Consider the following 20,301-nt stretch of genomic DNA (forward strand, 5'->3'; position numbering starts at 1 on the left):
TAAGATCCATCTCACATTAGCTACAATGTCCCTAGTACCACGACCCCTTCTAAACCCAGCCTGGACTTCTGGCAGTTCTCTGCTGGTGTGCTGTTCCAGTCGTTTTAAAGTTATATATTATTTTGTAGATTAAGTATAAAATACATTTCCATGGCATTTGGTCCATGTGGTTTATGCTAAGAATCTACTCTATCATATACTCAGATCAGGATATCCTGGGTTGTACATAATGACTTAAAAACACATGATATTAAACAAGAATCTATTTTTAAATGGAGGGTTATACCAGTATTTTCAATTCATTTGGACATTTGTACCACATAATATCTGGGGTATATTCTTATTCTAACTTTTAATAATGGTTATCTTCTGAGGCCACAAGTTCTACTAGAATTTAATGCTATATCATTGGCCTGTGTACTACAGTCTCTAATAAATAATAGGGCATTTGACATGTGCAGTTATTTGCAGCATCTAGAGATGGCAATTTAAATATGCTGTCTTCTCTGAAATCATCAGTTATGATTTTTATCAATGTGGAAAGCTGGTGTAGAATGCTTAAGCAATTAAGCATAATCTTATGTTTCCACATTAAGGTTAAGTTATACTCTTAATATGAAAATATTGGATCAAGTTAGATTTACTTAAGTTGCAAATATTATGGAACTTTATTGTAATAATCAGTGTTCTAGTGCAAAGTACCGATGAATAAAAACTTAAGAAATATAAGAACTTTTCAGCGGCAGGAAGTGCTTTTCAAAATATTAGACTTTAATGGGCATATTTTGAATCTATCAGATGCTTCAGAAAGGGATTAATAAAGCCACTCAATATCCACGAGGTTTTATGTAATCAATTCATAACAGAGTGGTTAAAGAGAGAAAACATTGAAGAGCCAATACTAATCACAAGCTTTTACAATTGTATTAAGGAAAAATTAATCTTACGCTAACAAGATATATGACAAAGTACTCTAAATTATGAGTCTACAACCACAGTTAGAAGCTAAATTGAAATAATTAAAAGGGTATCAATTGCCCAAAGGAGCTCTAGTGATGTAGTATGTTATGTGTTTGACTACTAACTGAAAGATCAGCAGTTTGAACCCACCTGTTGCCTCTTGGGAGAAAATGGGAAGTTTCTTTTCATAAAGATTTATAACCTTGGAAACTGACTGAGGGTCCATTAGGAGTCAGAGCTGACAGGACAGTCGTGGGTTTTGTTTGGTTGTAATATGATAAACAGAAGTAATTCTGCTCTGTGAATACCAGCATGGTGATCACATATAGCAGCAAATGACCTGATCATTTTTGTGACACTCGAACATGATTATTGAGTGCATGATGTAAATTGTGCACAGCGCCTTAATGAAGCATTGTAGCCTCTTTATATATAGGGCAGTAAATAAGCCTAGGGCAGGTGTTGTTTTTTTTTTTTTAATATCGCTAGCTGAACTAAAATAGACATTATTTTCTTTCACAGAACTTTGGCTACATGCTGTCAACTCCAACTCTTAGAAACCTTCTAAACAAAATACTGCGTGACCAGCACTATCTTTACAATCTCTGCCGTCCTTAAGCCCCTTCTTTCAGCTGCTCTATCAATCCATCTTTTGGAGTGACTTCCTGTTTTTCACGGACTTTCTGCATTAGCAAGTATGATGTCTCTGTCTGGGAACTGGCCTCTCCTGTAAATACACTCCAAGTATGTGAAATGAGACCTCCCCTTGCCCAGTTCTAAGGATATTACTGGCTATACTTCTTCCAAGAAGATTTGTTAGCTCTTTTGGAAGCTCATGATATATTTGACACTCTACAGCAGGATCACACTTCAAAGTCATCAATTCTTCTTTGGTTTTCCTTAGCTGCTGTCCAAGTTTGACTCGTATATGAAATAATTGAAAACATCAATATTTACTCTATCACATGGGTTAAAGCACTAATCAATGTATTATACCAGGGGAAACGTATTGGAAAAATGACATCTAATGAAGAAACAATGTAAGAATATTAGAATGTTTCTATTTATGCTCTCATAATTGTAGGAGGAAGAAATGGTCCCTAAATTGTCCCTTAAAGTCATGCTCTGCAGTGAAGTTCATCAATATCCTCATAGCAGTTTGTAAACTCCATACTTTTTCCTATTTCCATTTTCAATCCCCCATTCTCAAAAAAGGTGATCCAATTGAGCATGGGAATTATCAAACAATATCTCTTCTATCACATATAAGCAAAATCTTACTAAAAATTATCTAAAACCAACTAGAACAGTACATCAACACAGAACTATCAGAAATACTACCTAAGTTTAGAAGAGGCTATGGCACTAGGGACATTATTGCCAATGTCATATGGATCTTGCCTGAAAGCAAAAAGTACCAGAAGGATGTCTATTTGTGTTTTATTGCCTGCACAAAGGTATTTGACTGTGAGGATCACAACCTATTGTGACTAACATTGTGAAGAATTGGAACACTAAAACATTTAATTATGCCCATGTAAAACCTACACCTAGATCAAGTAAGCTGTTTTTAGGAACAGAGCAAGGGAATATTACATTATTCAAAATCAATAAAGAATAACATCAGGAACGTATCCTTTCTTTGTACTTTTTCAGTCTATATGTGGAACAGATCATTCAAGAGGCTGGATTTTATGAAGAATGCGGCATCAGGATTAGTGGTGGCATCAGGATAGGGGGAACTCTTTCACAACCTACATTATTTATACAATACAACCTTGCTCACTGAAACTGAGGACAACTTGAAAAGTTTGCTGTAGAAGGTCAAGGTCTGCAGTCTCAATATGGATTGCATCTCAACATCAAGGAAATAAAGATTCTCACCACCAAGCCAATTGGCAACATCATAGTTGATGGAGAAAAGATTAATGTTGTTAATAATTACATTTTGCACAAATTAACAATCAACACTGTTGGCACCAGCAGTCAAATATCAAAAGAAGAGTTGCTTGAGGAATGTCTGTTGTCCGGAACCTCTCCAGAATGCTAAAGAGTAATGATATAAATCAAAAGATTAAGGTGTGCCTGATCCTAGCCATTGTGTTTTCAAGTGTTTGCTGTGCCTCTGAGAGCTGGACAATGACTAAGGATGACTGAAAAAAGAATCAATGCCTTTGGACTGTCATGCTGGAGAAGAGTATTGAACAAACCATGGACTGCCAAGAGATAAAACTCTTGGAGAGAGTGAACAAACAGTTTGCTCCTTTGAGGCAATGATTTTGAGACTCTGTCTCACATATTTTGGGCATGTTGCCAGAAGGGACCAGTCATTGGAGAAGGACAGCATGATTGGAGAGGTGGAGGATCAGTGCAGGATGTGATGGATTGACACAGTGCCTTTGACAAAGGGGTCAGGTGTCAGAGATGGTGAAATTGGCTCAGGAGAGGGCACAGTTCAGAGCTATTGTTCAGAAGGTCATTAGGAATTATAATCTATAACAACAACATACTCTTTTCATCAGGGAGCTCTGTCAGCTGTGTGGTAAGGAGTTGTACCATCAATACAAAGGCATTGGTTTGAATTCATCAACTGCTCTGTAGAAGAAAAAAATGCACAATATCCTCTGTGTGACTGATTGCCTCTGGAAATCTGTTGGAGAATCAGCTATGATTCGGTTCCAACTTGATGGTACATAAAAACGGTAACAATAACAACTCATTTCACAGAAGGCCCCGTGTACTTATTTTTTTCATTCAAAATCATGCCTAAATAGAGTTTCTTTTATCAAAATTAAGTCTAGTAAATCTGATGTTTCTAAATGCCGTCATCCCTACAAAAGGAAGTATTGACTGTTTTGCCTACAGTAGTATTATCACAAAGTCCATAGGATGATAATTTCCCTGTTTTCTGTCCTTAGACTTATGGTCCCTACTAAGGCTGAGAGTGTCTGCATGGTCCAGGCAGTAATGCCTAAGCTTTCAGAGTGTAATACAAACCCCTGGAGATTTTAAGGAAATGTACATTTGAACTTAGTAAGCCTGAAATGAGAATTGAATTTCTGCATTTCTAACAAATTCCCTTTGATGATAGTGCTGCTGGTTTGCAAATCATATTTTGTGGAGGAAAGGTTTAGATCCCCATTGGCAAGTGATGATCCAGGGATGTTTTTATGCATAAAGCTTCATTGGAACTCTGCCATACTCACTCATTCATATATTATGCATAGCTGCTTTCATCCTATGGCTGCTACAGAGCCGAGGAGTTCTAATGCAGACGATCTGGATGTCAAAGATTAAAATATTTGCTGCTTAGCCACTTAAAAAACAGTTGCTAGCAATTTAATATAACAACTGATTCTTATATTTTTTATGATCTCTATTTTGATAGGTATTTGACAGGTATAACACTAAAATTCTATTTTAATGTTTAGCAAAGCTATGAATATTAAACAATATAGTTTCAAGAAGAGAAATCATATTTTATTGACAAGTCATTCTGCTTACTGATATTAACAAATGATAAGACTGTGAATGCGACTGAGCTTAATTTTAGACTATTGATAATGCTTAACCAATCTATGGGAAAGAGGAAAGACAAATTTGCTGAGGACAAAGATAGAAATGTCTGTAAAGAATTAGGTTGTTCATAGAGCTCAATTCTAGAGGCTTATTAATTTTGACACTTTATCCAGTTTACTCTCAGATTGTCAGAGATTGTATTCCTTATTTTCTTACAGAAACATGAATAGAAGCAAAGAGAGTTAAATAAATATGATATCCTTTTTTTAAAAGCTGCAAACAGCATTTGGGAAGATAAAGCTCACAATTACGAGCACAAAGTTAGCAATTAACACGTTGTTCATATCCAGTGTTATACAAATCGGACCATTTTAAGCGTTAGGCTGTCCATGGCAATAAGAGAGACTTGGCAATACTGTTATTACTGAGCTCAGTGTATAGGATTATTTTTTTCTTTTTCTTATTTAGGAAGAGTCACAAATGTTTGGTCAGTACCACACAGAAACTTTGTAGCATAAGTAGTTCTTATTTATTTCAAAGATTTTAGTTTTTCTCAAAGATTTCTTTGATCATTTTTTAAAGAAGTGATACAGAGGGCAGGAAACTGTATAAGAAAAAAAGCAGCTTCCTAGCTTATCTTGGATATACTATGACTCCATGTAGGCTCAATTTCCTATCACAAAAATAATTCTCTCCAGTTATTCACTCTTCCTTTCATTCATTTATATAACTTTAGTAAGCACCTATTATTCTAAGGCGTGAAACAGACAGTGATGATCATACTCTTCCAACTACATTCATATGTTGTTGTTATCATTATTATGTGCCATTGTGTCAGGAGAGACTTATGATAGACCCTCCATCAGGTTTTCAGAGGCTGTGTATTGTTGAGATCAAGAAGGACCTGAGGCATTTGCTGCAGAAGAAGGTCAAGGTTTGCAGCCTTTAATATGGATTGAAGCTCAACATCAAGAAAACAAAGATTCTCACCACTGGGCCGATTGGCAACATCATGATAGATGGTGAAGAAAAAACTGAGATTGTTAATAGCTTCAGTTTGCTTCGCTCCCCAATCAACATTCTTGGTATGAGCTGCCAGGAAATCAAAAGATAAACTGCACTGGGATAGTCTGCTGTCAGAGATCTCTCCAAAACACCAAAGAGGAATGATGTCAGTCTGGAGACTAAGATGTGCCTGACCCGGCCATAATCTTTGCAATTACTTGCTATGCATCAAAAAGCTGGACAATGATTAGGGATGAGAGGAGAATTGATGCCTTTGAACTGTGGTGCTAGAGAACAGTATTGAATATACCATGGTCAGCTAGGAGAACAACAGTTTCGCCTTGGAAAAGATGAAACCAGGCTGCTCCTTGGAGACAAGGATTCTGAAGCTTCGTCTGACATACTCTGGACATGTTTCAAGGAGGGACCAGTTTTTGGAGAAGGACGTCATGCTTGGGAGAGAGAAGGGACAGTGCTCTCGAAGATATGGATTGACTCAGTGACTGGGGTAATGAGTGTAGGTGTGTTTAAAATGATGAGGTTGGCTCAGGATAGATCAGGGTTCAGAGCTGTTGTACACAGGGTCACTATGAGTTACAAGTGATTTGATAGCACTTATCAACTTAACAGCAACAACATGTACATGTAAGGAGATTGATTATCTCTCTTGTGGAACAAGTAGTATATTCGAACTATTTGCCTTTGGGTTAAAGTGAAACTTCTTACCCTAGGCTACCAGAGCTACCCTATGCAGGAAGGATAAGTGCAAGCAAGAAATATAACAAGTTTAATCAATGAGTAAATGATATGTCATTGTTGTTGTTGTGTACCATCAAGTCAGAATTGACCAATAGCTGACCCTCTCGTGGGTTTTCATTGGCAATTAATCATATGGGAGGAGACTGCCCATCCTTCTCTCACAAATAATATGTTATGAGATATAGGTATATATAATATTTATATTTATATAGATATAACCAAAAGAGGAAAATTAGGGGCCTGGAAAAATTAGATAAGGGTTGGGGAACACAATCAACGTTAAACCATTACTATTCTAGTCAACTCATTCAATAGCAATGTATAATGGAAATCTTATACTTTGCATATTTTAGGTCAGTTCTAAAGTTTTAAAAATTTTAAGTTAAATGAAATATAAATGATAGTTTTAAAAATTATTCCTTTGTTTTATGAAAAATTTAATGGTAATTACTTATGAAAATATCTGAAAGTATTTGGTTGTAAACTCAATTAATTTCTAGTGAATCAAGAGTCACAGAAGAATCTAACAGCCCCTAGGAAATGTCTGTTGTGGGTTTTAAATGACTTTAAAAAATTATTGCTATAATTATACTATGTAAGATTGATGTTCATTTTAAATGTTATACACAATATGAATTATGGTTTTATGATAGATAAATGCTAAAAAGACATTTCTATAGAATTTTTTAAAAGTTCTTTTTAAATAACATGAATCACAACGGATGACTACTAATGTATGTCCTAAACTAGTCTCTAAAATCTAATTATTAGAACACACAGCAGAGTTGGTCATTAAAAAGTGATAAATATAACAGAATTATGCCTCAACTCATACTTTTATTCCCATAAGTGCTCACAAGAGAAATAACAGAATATTTAAACTAGCAAAAGTCAAATTGCTTGATCAGTATAAATGTTAACATTTTGACCCACAGATACACATCTGTGATTAAATAGAAATGCCTTTAGGCCATATTGAATAGGAACTTAGTATTATTGTATAAAAACATGTAAAAATTAATTTTATGTTCCAATTGAAAACAAGAAGAGGGTTTCTCTAAAGTGACTTTAAAACTTCATTTTCAACATTCATCCAGAAAATTATTTATCTGAAAAAAGACATCTGTCCTAAAGATTGCAAACCACAGTCTATCTCAGATAGACGATATTGCTGTTCTGAGCCTTGGAGATGGAACTGACTCAAAGATGACTCCCCAGCAGGTTTTCAGAGGCAATACACACTAAGGGAGAAGACTGCCCATTTGTCTCCCATGTGGTAGCTGCTGGATTTAAGTAGGTTGTATAAACAAACAAACAAACAAACAAACAAAAAGTAATCAGGAATAAGAGACTCAATTCATCCAGATGTCACTTTGAGTAAATTGTTGTCAGATGCTGTTGAGTTGAGTAAGACTCATAAAGACCCTTTGAAAAACAAATCTGAACACTGTCCTATCCTGTGCCATCCTCATCATTCCTGAAACACTTCAGCCTATTGTTGCGTCACTGTGTCAATCCATTTGGTTAAGGGTATTTCTCTCCCTCACCGATCCTCCCACCCTTCTAAGTATGATGTACCTCTCTAAGGCACAGTCTCTCCTAGTAACATGACGAAAGTATATGAGATGAACCTTTGTCGTCTTTTCTTTCAGGAAGCAGTTTGGCTGAGTTTTCTCCAAGACCTTTCTATTTGGTTTTTTGGCAATACTTTGGATATTCAGCACTCTTCTTCAACACCACAGCTCAAAGACATCAATTCTTCTCTGTCATTCTTATTCCTTGTCTAGCTCTCACTTGCACTGCAAGTGATTTGAAAAATCATGAATGGAATCAGATTCACCTTAGTCTTCAAACTGATATAACTCCTTAATAACTTGGAGAGTTTCCTGACGGTATATTTTCCCAGCTACAATACATCCACCCATCTCCTGCCTGCGGATAGCAAGGTCATTGATCGTGGATCCAAGTAAGATAAAGTCATTGACAGTTTCAATCTTTTCTCCATATATCATGAAGTTGCCTGTCAGTCCAGTGGTGACAATTTTCTTGACAGTGAGATGTCATCCATATTGAAGGCTGCAGTCTTTGATTTTCTTTAGCAAGCCCTTCAAGTGTTCTTTATTTTGAGCAAGTGAAGCTGTGTCATCTGCATAAGATAGGTTGTTGATAAACTTTCCTCTGTTTCTGATGCTACATTCTTCTTCACAGAGTCAAGATTCCTGAATAATTTTTTCAGCATACAGCTTGAGTAGGTATGGAGATAGGCTGCAACGCTGACACATACCTTTCTTAATTTTAAACCACATAGGGTTCCCTTGATCTCTCTGATTGTAAAGCAGCCTCTTGGTCTAGGTAAAAGTTTTGAATGAGCACAATTAAGTGAACTGAGATTCCAATTTTTCTCAATGCTAGTCATAATTTGTTATGATCCCTACAGCCGAATACTTTTGCGTAGTAAAACAGAACTAGACATTCTTCTGGTATTTCCTGTTTTCACCTAGGATTCATCTGACATCAGCAATAATATCCCTAGTGCTATGACTCATTCTTAATCCATCTTGGACTTCTGGCACTTCTCTGTTAATGTACTGTCCTAGTCATTTTTAAATATTCTTTAGCAGTATATTAAGTAAATGAGGGAACTTAAAAATTAGACACAAAATTGTAAGGTCAAATTTAATGATGTACATGAAAAACAGGAACTCACAATCCCAGTGAAGCCCAGTCCCCAGGAGTCATAAATGCACCTTTTCCTATAAAAGCCCATGTCTAGATTTCAGTAGGCTATAAACAGACAATATTAAGGCCAACTGCCTAGTGCCTTTAGGCTAATTTCCATTATTTGTTCACTTTTTCTCTTTTTTAAGGAAACAAACTTTTTTGGGGTGAGATATATAGGCTATTTATAAGGTTCTTCTAAAAATAAATAATTATATAGTTTACTGAAGCTCAAATGCATCTGATTAGCAGATCAGGAGAAAAGTGAGAATATATGAAAGGCATCTGGAAGCTCACAGGTGATGTTAAAAGCAAATGATTACGTATGTGTAAAAATTTAAAATGTGAGCACTTTCATGCTGAACTCTAGAAGGACTTTTTAAAGTGGGGCTTAGTTTTATATTTTAATGATTGATTACAGTCGTTTGAAAGGAGGAGTGGCATCCACTTCCATAATAGCTTGCCTCCAGAAACCCTATGAACCTGGAGAGAGGATGAAAGACATCCAAGCGTCAAGGACTCTCCTTCATAGGATCGCTATGAGTCACCTGCGACTCGACAGCACTTAACAACAACAATTACAGTCATGTTACCTCAAAATAGGAATGATATTTCTATTTTTTTTGTAACTAATTTATAAAAATTGTAGTATTTTGATACAGACACTAAATACATTGGTACTCTTACAGATATTGCTAAAAATCTACACATTATAAACACTACAATTCCCTTCCTTTATCGGTACTGTTGGAATGATTTAAACTTAGCAGTGCACATATATTTTCCTAAAAATATTTCTATCTCAATCCAAAACGAACTGCTTTGCATAGGCCCTGATCCAACACAAGCCTTCCTCAGTTTCAGAGGCTGTCAACCCTCTCAGGGTCACCCTCCCATGGTTCTACACTGGAATGACAGCTGGAGACTCACCACCTACTGGTTAGCAGCTTAATGTGCCATGGACTAAGTCACCAGAGCTCACTTAGTGCTTCAGTATTATTAAGATGTTTGTACAAGTTTGTGGAATCTTTTTAAGTAAAAGTGTAGAAATCATTCTGAATAAAGTTGTTATCTTAATAGCTTGATGGTTTATAAACACAAAATGACCATATTAACTCATATGTCTTCTTTATGGGAATCCCTAGGCAAAATAAATGGTTAGATGCTCAATCACTAGCTGAAAGGTGATGATTCAAATCCACCCAGTGGCTCCTTGGGAGAACCTGGTGGTCTGTTCATGAAGGTCTTTTACCATAAAAGAAGCTATTTCAGCAAAGATGAAGTTGTAACTGTTACATATCTCTCCCCTAGAAAATCACCTCATCCCTCCTTAAGTCATCTCTGCCAAGAAAGTAAGAGAACTTTGGCCAGTACTCACATTATTTGGAAAGTCTATGATTCAGACTGACTCAAACAAATTTCATTCTGTGATACAGGGGCAGACATAGTACAACGAAAAACTATACAAAGAAAGAAGAGCTATTGCTTCATGTTGCCCATATTAGGATACAAAACTAGAAATAGAAATAGTTATAGAAATAGAAATAGTTCAGTTGAATAGTCTTGTCCAAGATGACCAATCATTGTACATTAAATTTTGCCACTCAAATTACTACCACCTTTCAGTTTTTCTTTGGTCTAAAAAATGAAAATGAGAACCAGTTTCCTAGGAGTGTATATTTCTTTTTTTTCATTCTCAACTTAATGGAGGGAAAATAAGAGATGGCTAATTGATTTAGTTGCCAGCCCCAACAAGGAGACCAGTAGTACTCAGTATCTTATCTACATATGAATAACAGTGTAGTTGTTTCTCTGTGGTGTTCAATTTATAAGAGAGTGTTTCTGTAAACCTTCATTTCCTCCCTACTTTTATGCTGGTGAATTTTGACTCCCAACATTAAGCCAGTAAATAGGTAAGAAGGAAGAAAATTTAGATTACCATGACTATTACATCTGGATGTTTCCACAAGTCTGCCATTTTGATCGTAACATGCCATTGCCTGGTAACGATATCCTTGTCCACATTCCTTGATGTCTCCTTGTACTTTCATCCCCAGCAACACTTCAACTTTACCTTCTGGCAAAATACAGTCTGACCAGTTCCCCACGGGCTGTGCATTATATTTGTCACAAGGACAATACTGAGTCTCAATCAATGGGTATAGTTGAGAATTTTTACATTTTTCTTTCTTTTTACTTTTTCCTGTGGAAAACAAAGCACAAGAAAATTGGGGTCAGAAAAGAATAATGCTGGTTTCATGCGTTCTCAAATTTTCTACTTTTCTAAACTTCCTTTCTTGCTTTTCAATCACATTCAGCAGTAATCTATGCTATTTATATAGCCTACCGTTTTCATTACACGTATTTTCAGGAGTATTGTGTGCTTTTCATAGTGAATTTTTCTGATTTAGTAGTTTTAAAATAGCCTATTTTGCAGAAGACATAATCTTCAAAATTATTAAAATCCTCTAAAATGATCATGTAATTTCACCAACTGGCAAGTTTGACTAAGTGCATAAACCTTTTCATTGTGATACATACAAACATATAAGAGGAAAAGAGAGTCACTGCTTTAGGCTTCATAATTCTTTTGTTAGTTCCCAAAGCAATGGAGGAGTTAAGTAAAATTAGAATTAGACAAATGATACATTTGGATTTACTTTTTTGATCCTGATTTTGCATTTTAAGTATTTCTCTAGAATAATCACTTTGTCCTATTAGTAATTAATGTGGAAAATACTAGTAATATATTAAAAAAAAGATCATCAATACCAGAATATGACCATATGAAGATATTTGAATATAAATAAAAACTCTAAGTAAATTTTATTTTGGGGAGAATAGCAATTATCTTTATATTAATTTATATATGTGATTTAAAAAGTATAAACATGTGTTATATACTGTGGTGTTAAGAGTTTATTATTCAAAATGGCTTTCCTAGACATTGAGTTTTACTTTGCCATGTAGATGAGTGGAAACATGAAATTAGGGTATATTAGTCTATCCACACGAAGATTGGCTAGTCTTGGATGTAAAAGAAATAGATTCAGCAGTAGAATTTGAACATCTCAGGACCAGCAAAGAAACAAGAGAATGCAGTATGCATTTTGGGGCCAGATATGCTCAGACCAGCCAAATCAGGGCCTCTAGGAACAGCCAGAGCTGTAAGCAGCAGAGAACATGAGAGCTAACATGAGACGGAGATGATTTGGGGACTGCTATATCACAAAACTGGAGCTAAGAGCCTTTTGGGTGAGTTTATTGGAGGACTAGGGTGGGGTAGGGGGGATGTGCTGTAAGCCACAAGATGTGGGGGTTGTGGGGGAAGCAGGGCTAAGAGTCTAAAGCCACATGGCTGAAGGCTGAGGTGCTTTGTGAACACATTTCAGAAGCTGTCTTGACTGAGTGATTGTATTGTGCTACTAACCTGAATTAAAGCCTTTTGACTTACCAATATGGCTCTGTGTGGTCTGTGAGCTATTGCAAGAAAGTCTGAACCCAGTAAAGTAGTAAGATTGGTATTGACATGAGTAGAAAAAGGTGCGGGAATGTGGAGGACATGTCTGACCTCATGAGAATTAATTTGTGTTGTTGATAAGGACAGTTTCCGTTTGTGCAGTTGGTAAATGTTAGATATGGCCATCCCTACATGGTCATTTCTCTTTTTACATATACTATATATGTATCACTAATTAAGGTTATTTATTTCTAATATATATTATTTATCTCTAGCTTTCATTGCCTGTCTTACGTAGTGTTTGACAATGTGCAGTATGACAAGTGATTCCTTTCATTTCTTTCCAATGTTGAATAGTTTAGCACCAAAATATTTAGGTTTTTAAGCATGGAAGGAGGAGAGGCATCCACTTCCAGCTTGCCTCTGGAAACCCTATGAACCTGGAGAGAGGATGAAAGGCATTCAAGCGTTGAGGACTCAACGGCACTTAACAACAACGACAACAACAACAACAGCATCTTTTTTACTTTTATTTTTTTTGTCATTGCTGAGTCTTTCAAATCTGCCCACCTCTAGTTCAGAAATATGCCTCATTCTTATTCACCAATATAACTGAATTTTTCATTACAATTGCTTTTTAAAATGTAGTTTTCAGATACAGAGATAATGTTCTATTTTTCACTTTGGGGAAGGAAAGATTAGGTTTAGCTGTGAGAGTAAGTTAAAAAAAGAGATAGGAATCTTTCCTCTTCTCACAAAACTTTGCTTCAAGTTTTTCACAATCGCTAGGCAATCCACTGAAAGTTCATATTTATATGAAAAAGTAAACTGTCTCTTATTGTATACAGAGTGTTCAATTATCAAGGATATGGTTTATTTCTACTAAATGTACACAATGCCGCTTTAACTACTGACTACACTAAAAGGCATCTGAATACTTAGATATGCTAGGTTTTAGTAGAGCAGCCATAAAGTTCATCCATACATTTTGTACATATACTGTCAAAAGTCTCTTGGTCTGATTTCTATTATTTGTTTTTCTAACTTGATAAGAGTTGGCTTTGTTATCAGCATTATTCTTACCAACAATAGTGCGCTTTCTGGTCCTAACAGCACCACAGTCTCCATTGCATGACGAAAACTTAGACCAGCTGGTGAATTGACAGTCGTCTTGGCAGGGGATCTGGCAGGCTTGGGTGAGGGCTGGCACAGGGCCTGCATATTGGAAGCATTCAAAGATGCTAGCCTGTCCTCCGTCTTGCTTTCTACAAGTAATGGCTGAAAGAAAAGCATAAAGCTGACTACTAAATTCAAAGGTCTGTAATTATAAAACAAACGTTCTAACACTCTTTATACAGGTAAATCAGTCTACATCTAATTTTTATTTGTTGCAGGAATATGATCAAAAAATCAAGAAACTAAACCAACTACCTTTGAGTTTATTTTGATTCATAGGAATCATAAATGATAGGAGTATTCTAATGATCAGGGATGGTAATGATATTGATCCTCTAGGTATTTTTTTAAACTTGTTTTCTAATACAGGTAACTCTTGGTGGGATTTGTGCATATTGAAGTGCATATTCACATGGATAGTATTTAACAGAGTCTGTTTTTTTTAAAATTGAAATTATATTAAGGATTTCAATTCACATATGTGGGATATATTCATACATGAATGTGAAATATAAGTTATATATTAGGTAATGATTTATGCTAAACAAAAGGTATTCACACAGGAACTGGAAAGCAGTGACACGTCTAGTATTTGTTTTAATAACATTGATTACTCTAGAGGCTTAAACTCCAACATAGTGCCATTAAGTTGAATCCAACTTAGACTGAGTTTCTGAGGCTGCAAATCTTTACTGGAAGATAAAGATTTTTCTCTCTTTAGAGGGCTGGTGAGTTCAAATCCCCCTGACACATTACATGCTTTGCCATCAGGATTACTGCTAGAAGAGGCTTAACTCAGTCACTGCTGTCAAGTGGGTTCCAATTCATAGTGACTCTCCTTCAGATTTTCAAGGCTAGACATTTTAATAGGGGGAGACTGTTTTTCTTACTGAGGGAGCCCTAGTGGATTTGAACCAATGAATGAGGGACTTTTTGTTTAGCAGTCCAATATCACCAGAGCTTTTAACTGTAAGAGGCTTTGGGGCAGAAAACTGGTTAGATGACTGGGATTGGAATGTGGATTATTGAATTTTGTCTTCACAAAATATGTGTAAATCATAGCCTTTATGCCTGTGATGGAGAGTACTGGTGATATAGTGGTTAAACATCAGTTGCCAATTATAAGGTCAGTAATTAAACACACCAGTAATTAAACACTTTCTGGAGAAAGATATGATAGTCTGCTTCTATAAAGATTATATCCTTGGAAACCCAACAGATCATCTCTAGTAAAGGGTCATTTGTCCTAAAAGGTCATCATGAGCTGAAAATCCACTGGATAGCAATGAGTATTTCAGGACAGAACCTGAACTTGTCTTTTTAACTATTCTGAATGCAACACCATTCTTACTCTGTTTTTCATTCTTGGCATAGTATCATTTGATTGTCTGGTTCAAAGTATGCAAAGCTAGTACATCTCATCTTACTAATGCATAGAATGTTGATGGTCATGTGTCCCATTTCAATTGTGAAATGAAGACATTAGAAAACAACTTCTAGTTTTCCTCCATTCCTACTCTACACACTCCATGTTTCAACAATTAAAGAATGTTCTCATTTTGATTGACTTCCAATTGGGGCACTTCCTCTAATATTGTATCTATTTGTGTTAACAGTGTTTTCAGAGGCCTTTTCATTTTAGAAACAGATGGCTAGTCTGTCTTAATCTGGGAGCTCTTCGAAAGCCTGTCCACCATGCGTGATCCTTTTGGCACCTGACACACTGCAGGCACAGTTTTCAGCATCACAGCAATAAGTACACAAATTGACAAGTATAATTACAGTATAAGAAATTGGCAAGTGTTGTACTAATTTGAATGATGACACACAAATAAGAATACAGATATCTAAGGTACAAAGTAATTGTTAATATGCAGATACATTCTCCAATACTACAAACGGTTGTCAGTCTCACAGTTTAGGACACTCCATGACTGGAGTAAGACTCATCCATAACTTTCGTTATGCAGATAACACAAACTTTCTTGCTGAAAAGTGAAGACTTGAGGCACTTGCTGCAGAAGATCAAAGGCTGCGCCCTTCCATATTGATTCCATCTCTCTTAATGTGAAGAAAACAAAAAAAATCTTCACCACTACACTAATAAACAAAATCATGATAGATGGAGAAAAGATTGAAATTGTCAGTGACTTCATTTTACTTGCATCCACAATCAGTACCCTTAGTACTAGCAGTCAGGAGATAAGGAAACATATTGGATTGGAAAAGTCTGTAGTCAGGGACCTTTCCAAACTATTGAAGAGCAATATAGTCAGTTTGAACATGAAAGTGCACATGATTGGGGTCATGGTCTTTAAAATCACTTGTTATGCATCAGAGAGCTGGACAATGACTAAGCATGACAGAAGAATGGTGATGTCTTTGAACTGTGGTGCTGGAGAGGAGTGCTGAATATCCTATGAACTGTAGAAAGAACAAACCATTAAGTCTTGAGTACGGTGCAGCCCGAGTGGTTCTTGGAGGCAAAGATGATGAAGCTTCATTTCATATATATTACTTCATATACATGTTATGAGAAGGACATCACGCTTGAGAAGCATGCTTGGACATGTTCAGAGAGTTTATTCCTTGAAGAGGGACATCATGCTTGAGAAGATGGAGGGATGCAAAAGAAGAGGGAGACCCTCAACCAACACAGTCATTGCAACCATGGGCTTGAGTGTGTCAGAGGTCATGTGAGGACGGCACAGGATGGGACAGAGTTCAGATCTGTTGTTCACAGAGTCACTATGAGTTACACTTTACTCACAGGCACCTAATAAGAACTGTAATAGGTATGTCTGGGCTATGATCCCATTTGGGAATGGTTTCCCTTTTTTAATGAAGCAGAATTAATGGTGTTTTGAGTCAATGTCTGTCTTGAGACATGAAAGAAATGAAATAAGCAAGAAAGTGAGTGGAGATATGTAAGAGAGATATGCAAATACTAAAAGTCATCTAAGAGCAGAAACTAAGAAATAAGGCTCTTATTCTTATTCAGAATTGACAAAGAGAGCCTTTGACTAGAACTAGCATTCTGAATTTGGGCTTCTAGCCTCCCAAACTGTGAGAAAGTCGACTTCAGTTTACTAATGTTACCTACTCGTGTTACTACTATCACAGCAACACCAGACAACTAAGACATGGGAGCTCTGGTGAAGCAATCTGTAGAGAGCTGTGCTTCCAATTCAAAGGCTGAAAGTCTCCAGTAGTTCAAATCCACCAGTGGTTCTACGGAAGAAAGGTGGGAAATCTCTTCCTGTGTGATTTAAAAACTCTGAAACCTGGCGAAGGATCACTATGAGTAAGGATGAAGTCCACAGTGTATGACTGAGGTTCAAGGAACTTGTCATGAAATTACATAGAAAAGTAAGCATACAAAATATGTTATTTTTGTTATATTATGGTCTTCTGCCTCCACCTGAACCTTGAAATAAAAAATAAAACCAGAGACTACTGGCTATTAGGAAGCTCTAGTATCCTATTTAGAAAGGTGTTATGTTTTCAATCAAGTTCAAATCCACCAGATGTTCTGTGGAAGTAAGATGGGAAATCTCCTTTTGTACAATTACAGTCTTAGAAGCCCAACCTGGAGGGTCTGCTGTGAGCTGCTTATGACTTGAAGGCAATAAAAGAGGGGGAGGTAAAGAGAGATTAGGTATTAGCCATTTTTGTTTATCAAAACGTGTATCATTACTAAATTATATGTTGTTTATGTTGTTGTTGGTTGCCTTCAAGTTAAACACGACTCACAGCAACCTTACAAACAAAAGGCCTGAAGCCCCTCTAAAACTATCAATATTTATCAAAGTTCATAGAGTTTCCAGAGGCATGTTATTTAGGAAGTGGATGCCACTTCTGCTTCCAAACCTGTTGTAATATATTATTGTTGTTATGTGCCATTGAGTCATATTTGATGTAGAACAGCCCTATATACAGCAGCTCTGAACCCTTCCCTGTCCTAAGCCAGTTTCACTAATTCTGACACACCAACCACCATTGTCCCAGATACTGTATCAATCCACCTCATCCCAGGTTTCCCTCTCCTGTGCTGTCAGTCCACCCTTCTGAGCATGATGTCCTTCTCCAAGGACCAATCTCTCCTGATCACATGCCCAAAGTAATTGAGGCAGAGTTTCAAAATCCTAGCCTTCAAGGAGAGACTTGGTTTCACCCTCTCCAAGACAGACCTGTTTGTTTTCTTGGCAGTCCATGGTATGTTCAAGACTCTTCTCCAGCACCACAACTCGAAGGTATCTATTCTTTTTCTGTCATCTGTAGTCATTGTCCAATTATCTGAAGCATGAAAAGTAATTGAGAAGACCAAGGCCTGCTTTAGGCACACCTTTGTATCTAGACTGACATTGTTGCTCCTTCCTCAGCACTCTGGAAAGGTCACTGACAGCAGATTTCCCCAATGCAATTGGTCTTTTGATTTTCTGCCTGCTGGTATTAATTAAGAGTGTTGATTGTGGATCCAAGCTGTAATTGCCAAAAGCCTCAATATCTTCTCCATATTATGGCACTGCCAATTGGCCCAGCGGTGAGAATCTTTGTTTTCTTGATGTTGAGCTTCAATCCATATTGAAGCCTGTAGTCCTTGACCTTTTGCAGCAAGTGTTTCAGGTCTACTTCAGTGTCAGCAAGCAAGGTTGTGTCATCTGTATATCATAGGTTGTTAATGAGTCTTCCTCCAATCTTGATGCCACATTCTTCCTCATAAAGCCTTGTATCCCAAATGATCTGTTCTGCACACAGACTGAAAAGGTATGGGGACAGGATGCATCCCTGACATACTCCTTTCCTGATTTTGAACCATGCAGTGTTTCCCTACTCTGTTCTGAAGACTGCTTCTTGGTCCAAGTATAGGTTTCATATAAACACAATCAAGTGCTATAAGAGTCCCTTTTTCCTCAAGGTTAGCCACAATATATTGTGATCCACACAGTCAAATGCCTTTGCATAGTCAATAAAACACAGATAGACATTCTTCTGGTACTCTCTGCTTTCTGCCACAATCCATCTCACATTGGCAATAATGTCCCTAGTGTCACAACCTCTTCTAAACCCAGCTTGCACATTTCTGGTATTATATGAGATCTCTTTAAAAGATACGTTGAAACTATTTTCATTCCTGTATGCCGTTTCCCCCAACATAACTGTTACACTAATTAGTTTTTTATTTTATTTTTTCATTGTTTGAGTGAATGCTTACAAAGCATATTGGTTTTTCAATCATTCATACACATTTTGTCTTATAACATTAATTAATTCACAATGTCTAAATAGCTATTTATTCTATATTGTTTTTCTATCCACTCATCTTAATGAGTGCTTATCTACTGAGTATTTTTCACTCCCCTTTGCCTCCTTTACTATCTCTGGTAGCCATACAAAAATGATTAAGTGCAAAAGTGTTTAATAATAGTGATCTTATATAATATCTCAAGGTTTACTACATGGAGAAATGTAACACTGCTTTAGGGTAAATAGCCTTAAAGTAAAAACACACACACACTAAAACCAAGTACGTTATGTTTAAAATCTCCTTCTCTCTCTCTTCATTTTCTAAATAAATCATTTAGTTGATATGGGAACAGATGAAGCATTTAGATCCCGGCCCTAAAATTTAATTTTCATTTAACTGGCTTCAAAAGCCTCATCTGAACTGATTTACATGGACATTTAAGTTTACAGCCTAGGTTGAAATGGCTGTTGATCTCTACCCTGCTGGGATTCTTTAATCATGACATATAGTAAAAGGGCTGGCATTTTTACTTCTGAGATGGCCCTAGGTTAGATAACACTCTTCCACCTAATGCAGTAAGATTTAAGATCGGTAGACAATCCTGGATCCCTGGTGGAGCAGTGTGTAGAACACTGGTTTGCAGTTTTGTGAAAGACGAGAAACTCTATTCCAATAAAGATTTGTTGTTATGTGCTGCCGAGACTCTACATACAATAAAAGCCTGCACTGTATTGAGCTAGTCTCACTGACTCCAATACACCTACCACCATTGCCCCAACTATGGTATCCATCCATTTTATCTGGCATCTTTTTCTCCTGCACTATCCTTCCACCCTTCTAAGCATAATGTCATTTTTAGAGCCTTGGAAATCCTATAGGAGAGGGGAGTTGAGGATTGAGGGGAAGGAGAATTTACTCTGTCTTATATGGTTTCCATGAGTTAGAATGAACTTGATGGAACTGCATTGGAGTCTAGGTTCTTGTACTGGAATAGCATCAAGTGTGTTTAAAGACCATAACAACTTTAGCAAGTGAGATCATCTTTTTGTATGTGAAACCAGGTACAACATCTCAGAGGTTTCTGATGCAGAACTTTCTTCATTGTGAAAATACAAGTGAGTATTTGTCTAATCCAACCCCCCACCCCCCAGAGATATCTTTTCCCTCTAGACACTCTGGAATGGGAAAGTTGCATAAAGGAAAAAAAAAAAACTCCAACAAAACAAACCAGCAACCAAGCATCACTATGGAGCTCTGAACACTTGGTTAAATGGATACCGGTGGTCTTTTTGAAGTTTATATGATGGAAGAAACAATGCCGCTAATAGAGTCTAACCAAATGGGTCAAAAGATATTAACTCAAAGTGGATCAGAGACCTTGGAGTACAGTGCATAACCATATAGTTTTTAAGAGACAAAATGGGATTAAGCTTAGACAGTCTACTCTATGGTAAAA

General features: G+C 36.6%; 1 protein-coding gene across 1 annotated transcript in view; it reads right to left on the minus strand.

The window, feature by feature from the left end:
- The window catches only part of THSD7A (thrombospondin, type I, domain containing 7A), a 620,355-nt gene that overhangs the window by 52,692 nt on the left and 547,362 nt on the right, over positions 1-20,301 (minus strand). Inside the window, exons 12-13 of the mRNA XM_006880244.1 lie at positions 13,505-13,699; positions 10,901-11,164 (exon numbers count right to left, since the gene is read on the minus strand). Coding sequence (XP_006880306.1) covers positions 10,901-11,164; positions 13,505-13,699 — 459 coding nt within the window. The remainder of the gene's footprint in view (positions 1-10,900; positions 11,165-13,504; positions 13,700-20,301) is intronic.

This window comes from Elephantulus edwardii, unplaced genomic scaffold (genome assembly GCF_000299155.1).
Source record: "Elephantulus edwardii isolate Elephantulus edwardi_28Jun2011 unplaced genomic scaffold, EleEdw1.0 scaffold00007, whole genome shotgun sequence".
NCBI classification, from domain to species: Eukaryota; Metazoa; Chordata; class Mammalia; order Macroscelidea; family Macroscelididae; genus Elephantulus; species Elephantulus edwardii.